The sequence below is a fragment of the Oryctolagus cuniculus genome, chromosome 20, assembly GCF_964237555.1.
Source record: "Oryctolagus cuniculus chromosome 20, mOryCun1.1, whole genome shotgun sequence".
Classification (NCBI taxonomy): Eukaryota; Metazoa; Chordata; class Mammalia; order Lagomorpha; family Leporidae; genus Oryctolagus; species Oryctolagus cuniculus.
The window spans coordinates 7,039,566-7,058,285 of record NC_091451.1 but is presented as its reverse complement, the minus strand read 5'-3'; the positions used below and the strand labels follow the sequence as shown (position 1 = coordinate 7,058,285).

The window sequence follows — 18,720 nt, the reverse complement described above, 5'->3', positions numbered from 1 at the left end:
GGGACGGGCGGGGCAGAAGGGAGAGAGGGAAATGAGGCTGCCTTGAAACCTGACACTGAAGGGAAGAATTTTCAAACAGACCGAAGGGCTATGCTAGCAGAGACAGAGGGAAGCTAAACACCGTCAACGCGGGGTGTGTTGTGGTGTAACAGGTTAAGCCACGGCCTTACAAGCCAGCATGCTGTATCAGAGCGTTGGTTCAGGCTCTGGCTGCTCTGCTGCCAACCCGGCTCCCTGCTAACGACCCTGGGAAGGCAGCAGATAACGGCTCAAGTGTCTGCGCTGCTGCCACCCAGTGGGAGCTCAGGACAATCGATCTCTGTCACTCTGTCTTTCAAATAAATAATAAATGTGTTTTTAGATGAACATTTTTTTTAAAAGATTTTTTTTGGGGGGGCAAGTTAAGCCGCCACTCAGAACCCCACATCCCCTGGCAGAGTGCCTGGGATCTGAGTCCCACTTCAGCTTCCGAGCCAGCCACCACGAACAAGCCTGGGAGGCCGCAAACAAGGGCTCAAGCACCTGGGGTTCTGTCACCTGAGTGCGAGAACCACATGGAGTTTCTGGCTGCTGGGGGCATCTGGGGAGTCAGTCAGTGGACAGAGATCGTTCTCTGTCCTTCCCTCTGTTTCCCTGCCTTTCAAATTAAGACAACTTCAAAAAAGAAACGATTCTGGTGCGGCAAGTTCTGGAACCCACGCACAGGTCTTTCATAATACACATTTCCCATGGACTTTGTTGACGCTCCAGCATACGTTGAAGTCTACTCTCCAACGTGACTGTATTTGGACAGAGGACTTTAAGGAAGTCACCAAGGTCAATGGAGGTCACAAGGGTGAGATCCTAATCAGACAGGACCGGCGCCTCTCTCACTGCGCGTGCACACAGAGAAGAGGGGACACCGTGAGGCGGACGTGACAGAGAGCGGGACCTCGCCAGAAACCAACCCGGCTGGCACCTTGGCCTTCGAGCCTCGGGAACTGGGAGAAACCAGTCACGTGTGCTACAGCAGCCAGGGCAACTAAGGCCCTGTCTCCCTTCCTAAGCTCCTGAGAAACACTGAAGACTCCTTGGCGAGGCTCACTCTAAGAGATCCCTGCACTGGGCCTCCATTCCGCCATACACCCTCACGGAGACAGAAGACCAAGACGAGCAGATCGGATGTGCGAGCAGCACAGTCGCTGTGTAGACGTAAAGCGCCCGTAGACGCAGTTCCGCACATTCTGTTGTTACTCAGACAGGTCCTTCATCGTCTGGACAATTCATCTAACGATTTCTACCTTTCCTATGTGCTGTATGGCACAGCTGCTAGGACGTCCTAAGATCAGGGCACGGACATGCTAACATGTCTCAGGTCAGCAGCAGCCAGTGTTTCTACACCTGTGGGGGATCCCACAGCGTCGGCAAAGGTGCATCCTCAAACGAGCCCGCCACAACAGGTGTGGCTTTGTGCTGCAAGCCACACTCTGAACAGCCCCTTGGCACTGGCAGGCAGCATGGAGAGTGGCAGCTCTCCACCTCTGTCAGAGGCACCTCTGGTGACACAGCTGTAGGATAAAACCCAACGGGAGTTCAGCCCTGAACTACCCACCCAACACGACAGCAACGGCTCCAAAAACAGCCGCCCAAGTTTACCTTCCCTGTGTTCCCCCTGAGTGGCCACAAGGAGGCAGTGTGGTGCCACCGGAAGGTTACAGGCTTTCCCTAGAAGCTAGGCCTAAGACCAAAAATGGGCTCCACACCTCTGAGCCTCACTTATAAAATGCAAAAAGGCTTCCCAGAACACTCTGAGGTTTTTCAGGAATGTAATGTAGCTGACACTAGAGACTGCTGGGGTTCTCACGTTCTCCCTAAGCATTATGTGGTGTTCTCTCTTACACACAATAGGAAACGTATCAGCTCATTTCTTAAGTCAGCAGTGTGCCCGAGGACAGTGATTTTACCACTGGAGCTTCAGTGCTCACATCTTCAAAACCATAAAAACATAAAGCCCTCCTTGCAGGGTATTACGGGAAAGTGACAGCACAGAATGCACACCACCGTGGCCGCTGCACGGCAGGCACCCAAGATAAGGTGCCTATGGTTAAAATTATCAGGAGGGAAAAATGCAAATAAAACCCAGCAAGTTGCTAGTATCCATTTTATCTCTTTCAGCACAAATAAAAGTCACCCAGAATAACTGTACCGGCCACGGCCACTCCGGCTCATGTTCTCTTCACCACTAACCTGAAAGTGGGGGCTGGACACACACTTGGCAATCTGTTTAAACAAAGGTTCTTGGATTTTCACAAATTGTGAAGGTTCAATCACATCCAATATTTCTTCCAGCTCCCCGAGGAACATGACCTGGAAGTAAAAGCAAAACACAGAACGTGACGGACCTCGTTAAAAATCCTCACAGACGGTGAGGACGAGGGGGAGTCTGTACTGACTGAAGAGAAATTTATACATCAAGCCAAACATAGATAAACCGGGCATTATCCCATGTTAGATGTTCTGTTCACAATGAACTCATGATGGGGGACTTCTTAAAAGCGAGTCACCATGGCACTGAAAATATAACTCTATCTACTTTGAAAAAATAAGTTGGCTGTGCATAATACAGGAACACACTGCATCAGGGCCGCTGGGAAACAGGACTTTCCCTGGAGGGGGCTCACTTCCCTACTGGCAAGACCCAGCTACCTCTCCAAGGGGAGGGTGTGTCCCACCCCCCACACACAGCAGCACACGCTGCAACTGGCCAAGCAGGTACAGCCCCCGCCATGCGCTGGGTGCTCCTCTAGCACAACCAGCTAAGAGAACCAAGTCCAGAAAACACAAATGGACCATTCCGGGAAGTTTGTAGGGTGTCCCTGTATTTTATGATCCTACCTAGTTACCTCCACAGAACTGTACAACGCGACACACGCTTGGGGCCTAAAGGCCCCGGGTACAGAAGTCACGGGCACTGGCTCTGGCCCATTCACCTGCGCCCTCCGCAGAGCCAGGCCCTGGCTAACTTCACTATGGCTCCATCTCACGGCCAGTGAAGGAGCGCTCCCAGGCCCTCCCCGCACAGCTACAGCACACGTCAGAGGGCTGTCACACAGGCAGGCCCCGCCCCTGGCACTCAGCACCGCACTTGGCAAGCTGCTCACAGCGTGGGACACAAAGCACTCACCTCTTTTTGACTACATGTTTTAGGCCAAAATTTCATTAATCCTCTAATAACCTAAAAGGAAAAGGAGAAAGAGAATGATTGTTCACATACGCTTCCAAGACAAGTAGTTTTTCTGAAGTTTTTTTTTTAAATTATGGAAAAAATTCTTACTGGTTCTGTGAGTGAAGGGTCTTTTTCCAGAAACTGTACTATACAATAGGCCAACTGAGGAAACAAAAAGACAAGACAAAATTTCACATTCGACACACTAAGGGCTCAAAAAATGCAGTATTAAAACTTATAAAAGGATCCCAGACTCCGGTCTTAATAAGTTCATGTTCAATTCATTTTAACTATGATACAAATAAAATGCATATAAAGCAAAATAAAAAGCTACGTTTTCAAGCCCAAGTCGGACACTAAGAAGGCTCCAGGGGAATCTACTGGGAGGTGAAGGGGAAGAGTTTCGAGGCCAGAAACCCGCAGCGAATGACAAGCAGATTCGGAGTCTCGTCCACATGCAGCTTCAGCGGCATCGGGCGCCTCCTTTCTACTACCCACAGGACTGGGCTTACTGAGGTTCTAGGGGTCCTGCAGGGGAAGCAGGCTACTCCAGAAACTGCACTGGCTGCCTGAAGTGGCACAAACTACGCAGGCTCCTGTGCCCGTCACAGTGAGAACCTGGGGCTCGCTATCCCATGCTAGCCCATCTCAGCAAGAATTCTTATGTGGGCATGAAATGGAACATCCCATTTCTAAAACGAAAGGCAAGACGTAGGAAAGGTTTGTAAAGATTCTTGGCCAAGGGGCCAGTGCCGTGGTGCACGGGTTAACCTGCTGACTGCAGCACCAGCATCCTATATGGGCGCTGTTTGAGTCCCAGCTGCTCCGTTTCTGATCCAGTTCCCTGCTAATGTGCCCAGGAAAGCAGCGGAAGATGGCTCAGGCCCCTGTACCCACATGGGAGACCTAGGAGAAGCTCCTAGCCCGGCCCTAGCTGTTGTACCCAGTTAGGGAGTGAACCAACAGATGACAGATCTCTCTCTCTCTCTAACTCTGACCTTGAAATAAATAAATAATCTTAAAAAGGGGGGTGGGGCAGGGGAAGACTCTTGGAGATCCACCCTCGTAAACATCAACATTTTGATGGTGTTCCAAAACAGAAAAGGAGGAAGTAATTCTTCTTCAAAACACAGAACTTCACATTTAAAGAATGAACACTGCTTAGAAAAACATGTTATATTCTGACGCAAACTCAAAACACTCCCACTGGAGCAGGGAGGGGGTCAGAGTTTTGAGACACTGGAATTAGAAATACACGAGGTCATCCATCTCCCCTGGTGACACGCCCGCCATGCGGGGCAGTGCTGGCTCAGGAGTCAGAGTGGGACAAGACAGGATATGCCTTTACAGTAATGAGGCCAAAAAAATGAAAACAGTCGACTTCTTGTGTTTATTTCTGGGTAGAAAGTGAGAACTAAATGGAAAGTAACTCAGAAAAGGGGGCAAAAAAAGGCAACTGAAAGGGTAATTTAAAGTGAGGCTAAGGATGGAACACAATATTGAAGAACACTGAAAAATGACTGCACATGTCCAAAGATGCAAACCTGGAGACCCACACACAGCTTCTTTCATGCATACGTATGTTCACACGCAGTTGTGTGAACCAGGACAGTCACCTCCGTTCTCTGTCGCAGACTCGGCTTCTGCACAGAGGCCCCGCCCACCTTAAAAATGTCCCCAGGACTTTCCTGGGCATGGAGAAAATGACACACATCTTGATCTCCCTCGGGGAGTATTTTCAACTTGAATAAGTCCTTTTTTAAAAATAAGGAAACCTAGCCGGCGCCGTGGCTCAATAGGCTAATCCTCCACCTTGCGGCGCCGGCACACCGGGTTCTAGTCCCGGTCAGGGCGCCGGATTCTGTCCCGGTTGCCCGTCTTCCAGGCCAGCCCTCTGCTGTGGCCAGGGAGTGCAGTGGAGGATGGCCCAGGTGCTTGGGCCCTGCACCCCATGGGAGACCAGGAAAAGCACCTGGATCCTGGCTCCTGCCATCGGATCAGCGCGGTGCGCCGGCTGCAGCGGCGGCCATTGGAGGGTGAACCAACGGCAAAAGGAAGACCTTTCTCTCTGTCTCTCTCTCTCACTGTCCACTCTGCCTGTCAAAAAAAATTAAAAAAAAAAAAAAAAAAAAAAAAGGAAACCGCAACAGCGAAAGAGACGGAGTTTTCCAACGTTTCGACAGCTTCCAGAGGCAGCTGTGGCACATCCTACCTGCGCGTGGAAGAGCGATAAGCTCCTGACGGTGTGCAAAGGGATCAACACTTTCACCAGAAACTGTTTGTGCTCGGCCTTCAGAGGTAACGCAAAACCATTGATAATACTAGGAGAAAGAAGAGACGCGCATTGGCGGTGTTGACACAGCTACACCCACACACAGCTGCCCCTGTGAAGCTGCTCAAACCCTGAACAGTTTATGTTTGTCCAGAACAACCCCAAACCCGCCCAGCTGCAGTCAAGACTTCTCAGTTACTTCAAAGAGTGCATTTAAGTAGAAAGGAAATTTAAAAGGAGAAATGAATTTGCTCATGCTCACCCCACCATTAAAACTAATCAGATGGCTCCTAAAAGCTTTTCATCAAAACTCTTCTGTTTTTTTCTCGCCTGCTTTTCCTCCTCCTCTTTAAATCCGACAGTTCCCATTTCCAGACGGCATCAATCTCTGCCCACCAAAGGGAGGTCACTAACAGAAAACCGTGCGACTCCCCCGCTGGGCTCACGCTGCCCAGCTGTCTCCCTCGCGTGTGGGAACCTACGCAACAGCCAGCTTTGTCTAGTCCATTCCCCTCCTCCCTCCAGGCAGCAGCCGCCCAAGAACTGCAGCAGGTACAGGGTCCCTATGAAGATGGCCAGCTCTCCTACTGATCAGAAACTTGCCTCCGCAGCTATGCCACAGGTCAGCAGCCTGGAACGAGGCTTATGGCATTCAGATGCAATTAGACATACTCGTATTTTCCCTACAGTAACGAATGAGCTGTTAGCGCCTTCAGCCATCCCAGTGGGATTACGCTCATTAGCAACGCCTCGTGGGGAACACGGGGAACAGGAAATCGTGTCTGGTAGTCAGTTGGGAGGCACGCTAGGCGCAAATGCCAGAGACCCGCCGGACAGTCAGCAAGAGATCCAAGTCAGCACGTCCCAGTGCCGCCTGCACCCATCTACAGAATGACAAACACCTGAGATGAGCAAGCAGCGAAACGCGCTTACCTTCCTAATATTTCCAGCAGTTCAGCTACACCATTGAAGTGTTCTGTTTCATAAACAAACCTTAAAAGGGAAGAGAAGGTAGGAGGATAAGGACAGGAGGAGGGAGAGAAGGGTAGAGATGGGAAGAACAACATCAGTACAGTACACTCCCGTATTGGGGGGTTACTGAATACTTCTATGAAGACATCAGCCTGGCTTACCCTTTTCCCCTCCCGCCCTCCACTTACCTTAGAAAAATATTGTTAATCTGTTTTCGGATAAATGCTCTAAGACCAAGAAACTTGCCGTAGATTCTGTGTAAGACCGTTTTTAAGTAGTCCCGCTCCCGAGGGTCTTCGCTGTCAAAGAGCTCCAGAAGCTGTGGTGAGAGAAAGGCAGCACGGCTGTCAGAGGCGCCGCTAAGGAGTTAGGAGTCCCTGCACTCACTGTCTAATCCCTTCCTTGGTGAACACGGCTCGAGGATCTCGCTGGTCTTCGGGAATCTGGTGATAACTAAATCAGACAAAGGCACAGGCTCCAGTGAAGAGACACACACCAATGACAGGAAGAACAATGGCAACAGTCCAGCAAAAAGCAGACACAGCATTTCCTGTGACCGTCCATTTCCCAAGCAGTCACACACGCTAACCCTCCCCGTGAGGCAGTTTTACTCAATTCACAGACAAGGAAATGAGGACACAGAAGGGTTAAGCCACTTGAGCGTGGTGTCACAGCGAGTGTGTGGCAGGGCTGGGATTTGAACCCAAGCAGTAAAGGTCAAAGTCCATGCTACCAACCAGGGCAGTATGCCGCCTCCTGAGAAACAATGTACACCAAATCAAGTACTTACAAACAAAACAGACAAAAAAGTCCCGAAAACTCCCCAACCATACCCAGCCATGTTCCCTTTCTCTTTATACACCTGTGCTCACTTCCTAAATATTCACTGCAGAACACTTGGAACTTCCACGCATACTATACACGAGTAACATTTTTTAAGTCCTCAACCATGTGTAATCTACTGTTAACAGAGTCAAGATAACAGCCCACGTATGCACTCAAAATGAGACCCACGCTACAGCCTCAGGTCAACTGACAGCGAGTATCACAGAGGCAGCTGAGCCCCCACCCCAATTTCCAGCTTTGATTTTGCAGAAATGAACAAACTGTTACTAAAATCTCTATGCAAATGCCAACGACCCAAAGAGCCAAAATAATCTCAGGGCAGGGGATGAACTTGGAGGACTTAGGCTTTCAAATTCGAAATTTATTACAAAGCTACATTAACTAGGACAATGTGATACTGGCATAAGTTCATACATACATACAGATCAATACATCAGAACTGAGGATCTAAAAATAAGTCCCCACATTTGTGGTCAATTGATTTTCAATGCAGACGCCCAGCCACTCTCAGTGAGAACAGTCCTTTCTACAACGCTGCTGAGACAACTGGATGGCCACATGCAAAAACTGGAACCTGAGCCCTTACCTCACCCCACACTCAAATGCACTCAAAATGGATAACCACCCTAAAGGTTAAGAGCTAAATTATAACAGAACCATTAGGAAAAAACTTAAGAATAAACCTTCATAGTCCTAGATTAGACAATGGTTTCTTAGATATGCACCAATAGCATAAGTAACACAGAGAAAAACAGACTTCATCAAAACTAAAACATGATGCTTCAAACACCATCAAGAAAATGGTAAGACAATCCACACAACAGGAGAAAGTGTTTGCAAACCACTTATCTGCTGAGAGACTAGAATCCAACATACGCTAAAAAAACTCTTTAAGCTCAATGACAAAAAATTCCCAATATTACAATGAACAAAGGATTTTTTAAATAGACACATCCCAAAGAAGGTATAAAAGTCCAGTAAACACAGGAAAAAATGTTCCACTTTGTAAATTATTACAGATATGCATGTCCAAACAAGGGGCTGCCATGCATTGAGTAGGTACTCAAAAAGATAATGAGAAGTGCTGGCAAGGACATGGCGAGATTGAAACTCTCATATATTTGTGGCAAGAGTGTAAATGGGGGACCAGCAATGTGGCATGGCAGCTTAAGCCTCTATCTGCTAAGCCAGCACCCTACATGGGCACAGATTCAAGTCCTGGCTGTTCCACTTCCAGTCCAACTCCTTACTCATGCGCCTGGGAAAGCAGCCGAAGATGACCCTAGTGCTTGGGTCCCTGCACCCACATAGTAGACCCAGAAGAAGCTCCTGGCTTCAGCCTGGACCAGCCCCAGGCTTTGCAACCATTTGGGGTATGAATAAGCAGATGGAAGATGTCTCTCTCTCCTTCTCTGTGTAACTCTGCCTTTCAAATAAATAAATACTTTTTTAAAAAGATTTGTTTGAAAGGCAGAGTTACAGAGAGAGGGGGAGACAGAGAGAGAGAGGTCTTTCATTTACTGGCTCACTCCCTAAACAGCTGCAATGGCTGGAGCTGAGCAGATCTGAAGCCAGGATCCAGGAGCTTCTTCCAGGTCTCCCATGCCCATTCCAGTGCAGGGACCCAAGTGTTTGGACCATTTTTCACTGCTTTCCCAGGCCATCAGCAGGGAGCTGGATCAGAAATGGAGCAGCCGGGACTCGCACCTGCATCCATATGGGATGTTGGCGCCACAGGTGGAAGCTTAGCCTACAGTGCCAGCCCCAACAAATAAATGTTTGTTTGTTTGTTTTTTTGTTTTTTGTTTTTTTTGACAGGCAGAGTTAGACAGTGAGAGGGGGAGACAGAGAGAAAGGTCTTCCTTTTGTTGGTTCACCCCCTAAATGGCCGCTACAGCTGGCGCACTGCGCTGATCTGAAGCCAGGAGCCAGGTGCTTCCTCCTGGTCTCCCCATATGGGTGCAGGGGCCCAAGACTTGGGCCATCCTCCACTGTATCCTCCCAGGCCACAGCAGAGAACTGGACTAGAAGAGGAGCAACTGGGACTGGAACCTGGTGCCCATATGGAATGCCAGCGCTGCAGGCGAAGGATTAACCAAGTGAGCCACAGCGCCGGCCCACAAATAAATTTTTTAATAGAAGAATATAAAATGGTAGGGCCAGTGCTGTGGCTTAGTGGGCTAAGCCTCCACCTGTGGTGTCAGCATCCCATGTGGGCGCCAGTTCTAGTCCCAGCTGCTCCTTTTCTGATCCAGCTACTCTGCTATGGCCTGGGAAAGCAGTAGAAGATGGCCTCCTCTCGAGGAGTAAAAAATTTTCTCAAGATTTTCACAGGGTGGGGGTGGAGCAGGCGTTCAGCCCTGCAGTGAACACATCAGTTAGCACATCCCATATCGGAGTGCCTGGGTTTGATATGCACCACGAGCTCATGGCCGCCGTTCTTGCTAACGCAGACCCTGGAGGCAGCAGTCATGATGGCTCCGGTGACTGGCTTCCTGCTACCCATGTGGAAGTCTGCATTGCGTCACTGACTCCCATCTTCCACCCAGCCAGTTGTGGGCATCTGGGGACAGAACCAGCAGAGAGGGGAGCTCTCACTTTCCCTCTCTTTCAATTCTCCCCACCATAAAGAAACTTCCACAAAATTACCATTCCCAGGTATATATCCAATAGAACTCAACGTACATGTCCACCCAAAATCTTTTTTTTTTAAGATTTATGTAATTTATTTATTTGAAAAAGCAGAGTTACAGAGAGGCAGAGAGAGAGAGAGAGAGAGAGATTCAGAGTCTTCCATCTGATGGTTCACTCCCCAAATGGCCTCAAAAGCTGGGGCTGCACCGATCCAAAGCCAGGAGCTTCCTCTGGGTCTCACACGTGGGTGTAGGGGCCCAGGACTTGGGCCATCCTCCACTGCTTTCCTGGGCCATAGCAGAGAGCTGGATTGGAAGTGGAGCAGCTGGGACTAGAACCAGTGCCCATATGGGATGCTGGCACTGCAGGCAGCGGCTTTACCCACTACACCACAGTGCAGGCCTCCACCCAAAATCTTGTACACAAATGTTCATAGCAGAAACATTCACAACAGTCAAAAAGTGAAACAACCCCAAAAGTTCATTAACTAATGATTGTATAAGCAAAATGAAATACAATGGAATATTATCCAGTCACGAATAAGAAATCAAGTACTGATACATGTTTTAACATGGATGAACCATTTTCAAACATCTCGCCGAGTTAAGACATGAAAGGGCTACATAATGTATGATTCCATTTACCTGAAATACACAAAACATAAATCCATACAGACACAAAGTATAATGGGAAGTCACTACTAATGGGTATGGGTTTCCTTGGGAGATGTTTTGTAATAATACTGTGGTTACCAGGGTGGGCACTGTGGCTCAACAGGTTAAGCCGCTGCTAGGGACTCCTGCACCCCATGCAGGAGTGCTGGCTTGAGTCCTGGCTACTCTGCTTCCAATCCAGCTCCCTGCTAATGCACCTGGGAAGCAGTGAAAGATGGCACAAATACTTGAGTTCTTGGCACTCATATCAGAGACCCAGATGGAGTTCTTGGCTACTGGCTTTAGCATGGGCAACCTCAGCTGTTGCAGCCATTTGGGGAATGAACCAGCAGATGAAAGATCTCTCTCTCTCTCTCTTTCAGCCTTTCAAATAAATTATTGTGGTGACAGTGGCACAACTCTTTAAAGATTGTAAAAAAGCATGGAATTTCTTGAAAAGGGTCCATTTTATGGTATATGAATTATAACCCAATACACTTGCTACTCTTAAAAAAACAACTGCAAGTTCCCCATCTAAAGAGCACGCTTGGAGATCAGTTTGAATTCTATTCTGTTTTTTGAATACAATCATCACTGCAATAAAGCAAAGCAAAACACTTCAAGAGCAGGTACAGACAGTCCAGAGGAAGCTGTCCAGAGCGTAGACGGGACACATCGCTATCAAAAACGTGATCAAGGTATCCACACGCGTAACTTCAGGCCGACAGAGTGGAATTCAGTAGGCGATCGTCAAACAGGTGTGCTTTTGCTTGCTGCTTCTCTTTGAATGAAAGATCAGAGTTACAGACAAAAAGCAGCCTTCCAAAATGGCAGGAAGCGCAAGCTGGAGAGTCCTGGAAAGTGGGCGGTGAGACAGGACCTGGTTTTTGGCTCTACAATGCCTGCCTGTCACCCACCCACTCACGTAAGTCCTTGTTGTGGTCTACTCACAGCCAGCGGGCGCACAAGGGGGCAGCGACAGAGGGAATGACAGCTACAGCACCTCTGCTTTCATGGAGCCTATTCTGACGGAGGATGCGGTAAGGAAACGGCACGGTCTGCAGCTCGGAGGTTGTGTGAATGTGGAGGAGACACATCTGCTCTACGTGGAGTGAGCAAAGGCTTCTCTAGAAGGCAGGGCAGCCACGCTGACCCACGAGGAAATCAGAACTCAAGAGTGGAGCCAGGAGCCGGCGCTGTGGCATAGCGGATAAAGCCGCCACCTGCAGTGCTGGCATCCCATAAGGGCACCAGTTGAGTCCCAGCTGCTCACTTCCTATCCTGCTCTCTGCTGTGGCCTGGGAAAGCAGCAGAAGATGGCCCAAGTCCTTGGGCCCCTGCACCCACGTGGGAGACTGGGAAGAAGCTCCTGGCTCCTGGCTTTGGATCAGCGCAGCTCTGGCCATTGTGGCCACCTGGGGAGTGAACCAGTGAATGGAAGATCTCTCTCTCTAACTCTGCCTTTCAAATAAAATAAATCTTAAAAAAAAAAAAAAAAAAAAAAAAAGTGGGGCCAAAGTGGGACACATTCACTAGCACATGCCCTTAGGAGAAGACTATCAAATGGAGAAAGATACCATTAACAAAAGCTGCCACCTCTCTGCCCATTCAGCAATAAAGGAAACAGGCCCTGAGGTACACATCCCTGCACCAGGGCTCATCCTCACTGCTGGCCACACACAATGCTGGACACGGTCGGAGCTCACCAGAGGAGGCAGCGCACAATTTCACAATACCAGGAGAATATTCCATCTAGGAGAGCAAGACAAGTGTCCCCATGGACACAATACCTGTCTAACATGCTCAAAATGATATATAATCTCCCCATCCCATTCCTTTTGGTGGAAAAATTTAACCTTCTGGGTTCTACTTTGTAATCTGGCTTCTGTTTTTAAGAATTGCAAAATGGTTGAATGAGTAATTTGGAAGCAACATAAGAGAAACTTTGAGGGGGTATAGTATTAGTAAAACTTGAAACAACCATGCTTATGCATTGTTAATCTTAAGAATTTAATGAAACCATAATAATTAAATAAAATTTAACAAAGTTCCCATAAGGCCCTCAAAGAAAATGCATTACCAGGCACCGAACTCGAGTCATTTACAAAGCCACAAGTATGAAATGCTTTATGCTTATGAGAAAGACACATTGCATTACTGAACGATTTTGCCTGCTGCTCTATAGAACATCCTTTGATGATTTTGAGAGCGAAACAGAGATATTGCCTAGGCCAGAGAAGGGGGAGCGGGAGGAGCTCTGGTTTCCAACCAGAACAGTGTGCTCCGTCCGAAGTGCACTCCCCAGCACTTCCCACAAAAAAGCAAAGAGAAATACAATCCAGCATCTGTAAACACGGAGGTGAACTGTGCCAGCCACAATGCGAGACAGAGCTGTTGTGGAAGAAAAGCTGGAGAGTCCCCAAGGTGATCACAGCACAGACGGACCTCTCGACACGGGCTCTGAGCTCACAAAACCGCTGTTCCGAGCCGGCAGGCAGGGGTGAGGAGTGCGCTGCTGTGCTCAAGGACCCCCCCTCCCCCCCCCGCACCTCACAGTAAACCTACGTGGAAGGAGAAGGGCAAGTGGAAAGGACAGTCAGGGGTGTCCGGCTGTACCTTGAACCTCTCCTCTGAAAGCACAGTCGGGGAAGACAGTGAAGAAACCCACAGAGCAGAGGAGACTGCGGGCAACACCTGTCTGTAGGCTTGTCAGCGACTCAAAGCGGGTGACAAGAGGCGACTGTCTTTGGTTGCCTCTTGCTCCACTCTGCTAAGTGCTTTTCCATTCTGACAGCAGGGAGGGAAGCTGATAAGAAGCGTGGAAATTCCAACCAGAGAATCCTCGAAGGCTTAAGAAGTGAAGGCACCAGACACGCCTGACGGAAGTGTGAGGGGGCTGAACACTGGAGTGCTGGCTGAAGTCCACAGGACAGCGTACCAAGCCCCCAGATCCCTGTCCCCTGCAGTGCCCTTCAGATGTCCAACCTAAGTCTGGTCTTGGAGACACCATACATACACAGTTAAGCGATTCACTTATGCAACATAATGGGATTGAGTAAAACACTGTATCCTCCAGCCCCTCCTTCGAAGGCTCAGTTCCCAAGGTAGAGAGCAGAAGTTCTCCCGGGGAAACGCACGGTCTCAAGAGGACAGGTCTATGGGTGTAATAGTATCTATTGGTTTCCCAATGAAAAGGCAAGTCTCTGTCCAACTGTCCCATTGAAAAACACCAGCTGTCAAGTGATACCCTTGCAAATATATGGCACGCACATGTACACCCACATGCACAGGCTCTAAGTGGCTCTTGGGTAGACTAACTCGTATGACAATGAAGCAGGGGACCACCAGACAATCTAATCTAAAAAAGAGAACAAAACAATTACAAGGAATTCAAAGGAAATAGGTACAATATAAGGAGTAAAACAAAACTGCAAAAAGGAATCTTTAACACCATCAGAGATAAATATATTGGATTCCTGAGACAAAAACAGAATGCTGTTACATATGAATATTCAGAAGATAAAAAGTTTCTGGAAATTCAAGATATAGCAGAAACCAAAATTTCAACAGAAAGACTAGCACAGTAAAATGAACAAGTCCAATGCTGAAAGTATTACCAAAAAGAGAATTTTAAAGAACTCATGAAAAAATGAAACTAAAAGTTTATTTTGCTACAAAAAATTTTGGAATCCATGCTTTTTTTCACAATACATGTTTTCTATGAACTTTATTATTTATCTGAAAGGCAAAGCAACAGAGAGACAGAGACACACAGAGATGTGGAGACATCTTCCATCCACTGATTCATGCCTCAAATCCTCACAATAGCCAAGGTTGGGCCAGGATGAAGCCAGAAACCCAGAACTCTGTTGCGATCTCCCGTGTGGGTGGCAAAAGTACTTGAGCCATCGCCTGCTGCTGTCCAGGTGTATGTAAGTAGGAAACTGACTGAGAGGAACCGAAGCTCTAACCAAGCGCTCCAATATGTGATGCAAGTGTCCTGATCTTAACCATTGCACCAAAATGCTGTGCCTCATTGAACTTCTTGAAGATCGCTGATGTATAAATTTTAAAAAATTTTTATACCAAAATGAACATTCTTTAATTCCATTGTCCCAAGTTTGAAGTGTCCTTGTGTAGAAGGAGACTAGAGAGCTGATCCAGAAGGTCCAATACACAAATAGTACACAATTCAGAGAGGCAGATCAAGAAAAATACAAAGTGAAGACAGGGAATTGTCCCAGGAAGAACCCAGTGCAATTTTCCATGGGGGAAAAAAAGCATGCATTTGCAATATAGATACGGCCCATTAGGAACTCTGTACAAATAAATGAACAAAAATCCACTCCAAAGCGTTTCAGTCTGAAGTCTCTGGACACAGGGACAAGGAGCAGATCTCAAAAGCTTGCAGAAAAAGTAGGTCACTAGAAAGTATAAGGCATTCAGCTGACACAGGCCTTCTCAGTGCCAACACTGGGAGCTACCAGTCACGGAGCACTTCCTTAGGACACCTAATAGATTATGGCTTCCAACCTATAAGTGAGTAGCTAGACAAAATGTCAAATACGTGCATAGGGGACGGGCATTTGTCACAGCAGTTAAAACACCACTTGGGACATCCACACCCCGCATCAGAGTGCCTGACTTGAGGCTCGGCTCTGATCCAGCTTCTTATTAATGCAAGAGGAATCAGCTGATGGCTCGAGTACCTGGGTCCCTGCTACCCACATGGGAGGCCCGGACTGAACTCTAAGCTCCTGACTTCAGCCTGGTCCAGCCCTGGCTGCAGCAGATATTCGGGGAGTGAACTAGCAATGGAAGATCTGCCTCTCAGTCTGTCTCTATTTCCCCCTCTGTCTTCCAAATAAAATGAAAATAAATAAATTTTTTAAAGTATTTGGGTAGAATAAAGGCATTTTTAGACAAGTGATCTCAGAAAATGTTCATACATGTATGATTTTTTTTGAAAGGTTTATTTATTTATTTGAAAGCCAGAGTTACAGAGTGGCAGAGGCAGAGGCAGAGATAGAGAGCGAGAGAGAGAGAGGGAGGTCATCCATCTGCTGGTTCACCCCCCAAATGGCCACAATGGCCGGAGCTGCGCCGATCCGAAGCAAAGAGCCAGGAGCTTCTTCCAAGTCTCCCATGTGGGTGCAGGGTCCCAAGCACTTGGGCCATCTTCCACTGCTTTCCCAGACCATAGCAGAGAGCTGCATCGGAAGTGGAGCTGGGACTCAAGTGCTGGGCACTCGGTGCCCATATGGGACGCTGGCACTGCAGGTGGTGCCTTTACCCGCTATGCCACAGCGCTGGCCCCACATCTATGCTTTTTTGGGAAACCTGTAGAGGATATATTCCACCACAATGAACAAAGGAAGTTAAGTAAGCAGAGGCAAGGCCCAGAAGAGAGCAAAGGGAAGTCCCCAGGACACCCACTGAGGACACGCCCTAAGGGAAGCCACTACTGCTGGTTACAGCAGGATGATCAAAGGTCCAGGAAGGAGGCCTCCAAGGGGAAAAATATTGGGGTTGATGTTGTAGTGTAGCAGGTTAAGCCACCGCCTGCGATAGTGGCATCCCACATAGGTGCCAGTTCAAGTCCCACGCTTGGGCCCCTACACCCACGAGAGACCCAGATAAAGCTCCGGCTCCTGGTTTCAGCCTGCTTGTTGCAGCCATCTGGGGAGGAACCAGCAGACGGAAGTTCTGTCACTGTTTCTCCTTCTAACTCTGCCTTTTAAATAAAATAAACAAACCTTCAAGAAAAATGTTGAACAGATTAGCTACTGTGTGGGTCACACTGAGAAGAGCTATGTGGTACTCTCAGATGGTTAAGGGATGAACTAGTGATTGATACATTAGAAAGCAAGCAACAAATTAATAAGGTTACTACTAATTCTTAAAAACAAGGCTCTGTAAGAAAAGAAATACAATTAGTGAGTCGGATATGAGCAATATGTATAGTCACACTAATGTAAGCACTCTGATTTTGATTTAATAGAATTTTATAATATGATGGACTGAACGTGGAGGATGGAGATCTAAGGGGAGACATATAATGGCTTATACATGGAAATCAGGAGATAGCAAACACCTAGAATTTAAAAATCAAGAAATAGCAGTAAAAGCATGCTATTTAGAAATATGGAGATAAATAAAGGAAACAACCAGAACACTTGAATGTGGTTACCCCTAGGGAGTGGCACTCTGGGTTAGGGAAGAATGACAGAACGCATTGCTATTTTTCATTATAAACCATATAAATATATTTGAACACTTTAAAATAGATATCACCAAGGCTGGTGCTGTGGCATAGTGGGCTAAATCTCCACCTGCGGCACTGGCGTCCCATATGGGCACTGGTTCCAGTCCCAACTGCTCTCTTCCAATCCAGCTCTCTGCTTATGGCCTGGGAAAGCAGTGGAAGATGGCCCAAGTCCTTGGGGCCCTGCACCCACAAAGCAGACCCAGAGGAAGCTCCTGGCTCCTGACTTCAGATCAGATCAGCTCAGAACATTGTTGGCCATTTGGGGAAGTGAATCAGCAGATGGAAGACCTTTCTCTCTGTCTTTCCGTCTGTCTGTAACTCTACCTCTCAAATACATACATCTAAAAAAAAAAAAAGGTAACTCACCTGCTCTACTCATAAGACTTTAGAGAACATCAGAAATTCTGAAGCAGGTAATCAATGAAATTGGTACTCTAAATGTTTTCATCCAAATTGTCAATGGACACCAAAACACATTTCCGGATTTCTGGCTTTGTTTGCACCTTTAGCTGAAAACGGAGTATCTTCAACCTGACCAAACAACGCGCACAGAGAACACAGTGCAGAATCAAGAAAGCAGAGCCCGTGGCAGCAGGACTCCAAGGAAGTGCAATGACCCAGGGGACTCTCCTCAGGAAATGGGGGGACCTGTCAATCACCAGTGATAAAGCACAGTGGATCCAAAGGTCACAATCTTAAGCCTCTAGCAACTCTGACTTTAAGATCCCTGCAGAAATTCAACATGAAAATTTCAAAGTGTAAGTGATATAAGTAAGAATATAAGTAAAAATATCTCTACCAAGTCACAGGCTCTGCTTTTCCCCCTAATTCTAGGCATTCTTTTTACAAACTATGGAGAAGTCCTTAAGCATTCTACCTGATTTAAAGGAAACCTTGGAATTTAAACTTTTATTAAAAAAAGAATAATCCTATATGGTGGATGTTTGTTTTTTTTTTTTAAAGATGTATTTGAAAAGCAGAGTTACAGAGGCAGAGGTGGGGCACGTGTGGGGTGGTGGTGGGGGTCCTTCCATCCACTGGTTCACTCCCTCGATGACAGTAACAGCCAGAGCCGTGCCAAAGCCAGGAGCCAGGAGCTTCTTCCGGGTCTCCCACACAGGTGCAAGGGCCCAAGGACTAGGACCATCTTCTACTGCTTTCCCAGGCCATAACAGAGAGCTGGATCAGAAGTGGAGCAGCCAGGACTCGAACCAGCGCCCATATGGGATGCTGGTGCTGCAGGCACTGCTTTACCTGCTATGCCGCAACTGTGGCGGCGGCTTTACCTGCCAACAATCCCGCAATTTAAACTTTTAAAGCATTCAACTTGGTCAGCATTTCAACAGAGTTGTGGTAAATAATGCTTTAGTGGGATGCAGGCAGGGAGTATGTACAAAATGAACATATACTGCGCCTTGTTTCAGAAGTATTAAGAATTTCAAGACAGCAGTGCAGAATATTAAACCAAGCTCAGGGCCTCGTGAGCACCGGGTCTAGCACAACTGCACCAGCTGTACCAGCAAGCTGACTCTGGATGCAGGCGTCACAGCAGTAAAGCCTTTTTGTTAAGATTTCTGAGTATTATGTTGATAAGAGCGGCCTGATAGACTGTCAAGAGCTATCTCATCAAATTCCAGGTGGAAATAAATTCTCCAGTTTCATTTGCTATAGGGTCTGAGAAATAAATACAAACAGTTTGGCATATTCAACAAACTTGTTTAGAAAATAGTTCTTTGTATTTAAGCTGAGATTCAAGGCCTCACAGAATTTATTTCAGTTTAAAACTTAAAAATCTTTAACAGGTTGGATTATGTCACATTAAATTTGTCTTGGGTTTTTAAAAACACAATAACAAAAGGTCACTGGTAAG

The 18,720-nt window shown here is 47.4% G+C and overlaps 1 protein-coding gene across 5 annotated transcripts in view; it reads right to left on the bottom strand.

Annotated features, from left to right (window-relative positions):
• Positions 1–18,720, bottom strand: part of PPP2R5E (protein phosphatase 2 regulatory subunit B'epsilon) — a 178,066-nt gene that overhangs the window by 14,475 nt on the left and 144,871 nt on the right. For all 5 annotated transcript variants that reach the window (XM_070065058.1, XM_070065059.1, XM_051826410.2 and 2 more), the window contains 6 exons: positions 6,638–6,768; positions 6,411–6,470; positions 5,418–5,526; positions 3,314–3,367; positions 3,164–3,214; positions 2,227–2,346 (listed from right to left, as the gene is read on the bottom strand). In XM_070065058.1, coding sequence (XP_069921159.1) covers positions 2,227–2,346; positions 3,164–3,214; positions 3,314–3,367; positions 5,418–5,526; positions 6,411–6,470; positions 6,638–6,768 — 525 coding nt within the window. The remainder of the gene's footprint in view (positions 1–2,226; positions 2,347–3,163; positions 3,215–3,313; positions 3,368–5,417; positions 5,527–6,410; positions 6,471–6,637; positions 6,769–18,720) is intronic.